The sequence below is a fragment of the Gigantopelta aegis genome, chromosome 11, assembly GCF_016097555.1.
Source record: "Gigantopelta aegis isolate Gae_Host chromosome 11, Gae_host_genome, whole genome shotgun sequence".
In the NCBI taxonomy this organism is placed as follows: domain Eukaryota; kingdom Metazoa; phylum Mollusca; class Gastropoda; order Neomphalida; family Peltospiridae; genus Gigantopelta; species Gigantopelta aegis.
Window position 1 is genome coordinate 23,888,007 of NC_054709.1, and position 4,106 is coordinate 23,892,112.

The following is a 4,106-nucleotide window of genomic DNA, read 5'->3' on the forward strand; positions in this document are numbered from 1 at the left end:
CAGATTCTTCACTCTGTAATTAAATTACATATTTAAGAGCAGCTGCGTTACGGTGAAGTATGGCAATATATTTTGTAATTATAGTTTATTAGTATCAATTAATTTCTCCGACGCAACTACGTGTTTTCACAGACTCGGTGGTGTCAAAACAAATCACAAGTTTTATGGACCTCCCATAATGTTGGAGGCGGGGCTATAAGCGCGTAAGTCCCGCCCTCATATTGAGTTACCCCTTTAGCTATTCAACGCGGCGGCGGGTCATTTGATGTCTAGCAGGTCAGGTTGTTTATTTCCGAATTTGATAGCGTGATGATAAGATGTTTATGGACTGTCGGTGTAATATGAAGATCAGTTTGTGAAATACGGTGGAACTGATGTCAAAACACTCATTCCGAGCTTGCCAGTAGATTTTTTCATTTGTTTTGACTGTACCTGTTTCTTAGTTTGTGATACGAAACGGACCGTTTTAAAAATTGTTCGCTGTATTTCGTTTACATTCGCAAGTAAAATGCTATACGATATTATAATATTAATACAACACTACCAACGTAGTACAGACTCTAAAAGGTAAACAATCTGTTCTTATATCACTAATTTTATCTTTGATTATTGGCGATTACCTTTGGCTATTCGTGACGTTGTAAAACTCTTGGAACTGAAATTTCCGACTTTCCGGAAAAGTGGAATTGTGTCCAGCGACGTCAACGTCAATGTCGAAGACGGAAAGGTTCATCAACGTGGACGACGTGGGGGATGACGTCGATGTTGACGACAGTGGTTCAGACACCAGCATCCCCAGCCCCACACAGCGGCTGTCGGGTTACGACAGGGGGGTGACTCCACCCACATCACCCGGCAGGAGCGTCGAGACGGACCGAGACACCACGACACCTGATGGAAGTCTGAGTCCCAATAACACACTGGAATATGACAAAGGTGAGATTTTAATATAGTGTGTAAGATGTGTGTGTGTGTGTGTGTGTGTGTGTGTGTGTGTGTGAGAGAGAGAGAAAGAACGATACACACACAGAGAGAGAGAGAGAGAGAGAGAGAGAGAGAGATAGAGAGATACAGAGACAGAGAGACAGAGAGACAGAGACAGACAGACAGACAGAGACAGATAGAGAGACAGACAGACAGAGACAGATAGAGAGACAAACCGAGAGAGATGCATACAGAGAGAGAGAGAGAGAGAGAGAGAGAGAGAGAGAGAGAGAGAGAGAGACAGGCAGAGAAATGCATACAGAGTGCGAGAGAGCGAGAGAGGGGGGGGGGGGGGGGGGGGGGGGGGAAATGGTAGAAGAAAACACCGGATCACCATGTTGTATTTATTTGTATATCCTAGACTACTTTGATCGTGACTTGCACGGTGTAGTAACAGTGTGTGAATAATGTTCTCATATCTTCAGCATTGCCAACGTCTCCATCAATCTCGTCATCACTGCAACGACGGCATTAACACAGGCATTTTCAACAACCTTAATGCACATTATCGTCAACAGTATAATAAATATTTGTTCAGTACAAAACACACAAACTCTGTCTGTCTGTCTGTCTGTCTGTCTGTCTCTCTCTCTCTCTCTCTCTCTCTCTCTCTCTCTCTCTCTCTCTCTCTCTCTCTCTCTCTCTCTCTCTCTCTCTCTCTCTCGTTTCTGGTAAATATCGTTATAAAGAATTATCTATACTTTAAAAGCTTTTTAAATGAGTTATTCCGATGGCAACTTGTATCATAGTGTATTGTGACTCGTGGCAATGTACACTTTACAGCTACTCCTAAGTGCACGAATATCCTGCAGAATGCAAAAAGAAAACCCGTAACAACGCATAAAATACATAATTATATCAAAATGTCCTCTATGTGACAATGACGCCCTGTTTGTCAGACAGTGTGCATATATTTGTGTTTACAGCGCACATTAGTGCTGGCTGTTATCTATAAAACTATTCCGCACAACCAGTTTTAAAGGTGCACAGTCTCCTAAAGTAGTGTATTGTTCCTGTGATTAAAACTACAGTTCCCTCAGTACAGTAACAATGTCTGTATATATGGTGTGTTATTGGTAAATCCTAATATCTGCAGAAATTCAAAACCTCTATGAATTTAAATCTGACCTGCGTGAAAAACATTTTGATTGCGTTTTTTTGTAAGTACCTTTTAAAAATAAGCCCTGTTACGTCATCAGCATGTGACTATTCAGTACACTTCCAACAGTAAACATAGACGCACGCACACACACACAAATACATACGTACACACACGCACACACAAATACACACACACACGCACGCATAAATACGCATACACACGCACGCACGCACAAATACATACACACACATACATGCACACACACACACACGTATGCACAAATATACACGCACGCACGCACAAATACACACGCACGCATAAATACACATACACACGCACGCACAAATACACACACACACACACACACACACACACTATTATATATAAATGGTGTTTAAAAATTTCAGAAGCTACATTGTTTTGACTTAAACACGACGTTCATATTTTACTTTTAAAAAATAATTTTTTTATAGAAATTTATTTTTGAAACGAAATAATTATATTCTTGGTGATGGCAAAATTGTATCTTATCAAATATGATTAACAGATACAATACAATATAATACGATACGATACGATACGATGCAATGCGATACAATACAATACAATACACATTTTATTTAGTTTATGTTGTAATATCTCGAAAATGTACTCCGTCATATCAGGGTAAAATTGATATAAAAAATTTCAGTTTATTTTTGTGTTTCTATCTAAGGTTCAAGCACGCTGTCCTGGGCACACACCTCAGCTAGCTACACTGTTTGCTCAGAACATGGGTAATAGTTGTTAGTGATTAAAGAAAATATTTGTCGTATTTGGTTATGAAACGATCGATCTAGCTAAAAATTATATTACGGTGTGATTCAATAGTTGTAGGCTTGAATTTGCCCCCAAAACACTTTAGTATTTACCAAAATAAACAATTTTAAATTAATAAAAAAAACGTTCTTAAAAGATTAATGATTTTTATTACATACAATAATTAAAACCAAATATTTTACACCATACTGAAATATTATATATTCTAAAGAAAAAAAACCCCACTAAACAAAACAAGAATAGGCAAAAAAGAACACAAAAAAACACCAAAAAAAAACAAACAAAAAAACAAACAAACAAAAAACAATAACAATAAAACAACAATAAAGAAACAAAAAACAACAACGATATATTATATTTTCAAACAACTAAAATATATTATATTTCCAAGATGTAGTCCTCACTAGAACAATGCAGTTGCATGTTTACAAAAACAAGTAGCACACTTTTAGGACATAATTCACCATATTCTGTACGCGGGGTCTTCCGCATTTAAATCCCACGTGAAATAAAGCCCGTATGACTTTTTCAAACTGATGAGGTTAAATTAGATTATTTTTATAAATTTATATTACAGTCTCTTCTGGATTACAATGAATGACATATTATGTATTGTCAAATGTGGAGGAAATCTTTATAACGGCAGATATTAAAACTATCTAATTGAAAACATTTGATTGCATTAATATATACATATACATACATATATATATATATGTATGTATATGTATGTATATTACATATAATCAATGAAAAATAAGTGTGTGAAAAATGATTGAATAAACTGAAAGGACAGAAAAGGAAAATAAAAGAAGTAGAAGTAATCGATGGTTTAACAGTATTCAGTATTAACACTTTATCTTCTCAGACAGCCCAACTAATAACAATATAACAATACAAAAATAAATTATTCCGCACCACGAAATAAAGTTTTCTTAGTCAACCGTTGTGTTTGTTAAATCTATTACAATGGAAGATTATTATATTAACTATATCAAAAGAGTCATATTTCACTGTTGTTTACAAAACCTCCTCACACATAATTTGTTTTATAATTACTTTGATGGTATAAACAAAATGTCATTTGCTGGTAGTAGCTTTCCAAATAATCGTTAGCTAAAATCAGAAATTACAAAAGGAAATGAAGGAATGTTTTTTTAAATTATTGAACGACGCACTCAACACATTTTATGTACGGTTA

The 4,106-nt window shown here is 35.9% G+C and overlaps 1 protein-coding gene across 1 annotated transcript in view; it reads left to right on the forward strand.

The window, feature by feature from the left end:
• The first annotated feature begins 255 nt into the window (after positions 1-255).
• Positions 256-4,106, forward strand: part of LOC121385621 (segmentation protein even-skipped-like) — a 20,242-nt gene continuing 16,391 nt past the window's right edge. The window contains exon 1 of the mRNA XM_041516367.1: positions 256-936. Within this exon, the coding sequence (XP_041372301.1) occupies positions 711-936 (226 nt within the window). The 5' untranslated portion in view covers positions 256-710. The remainder of the gene's footprint in view (positions 937-4,106) is intronic.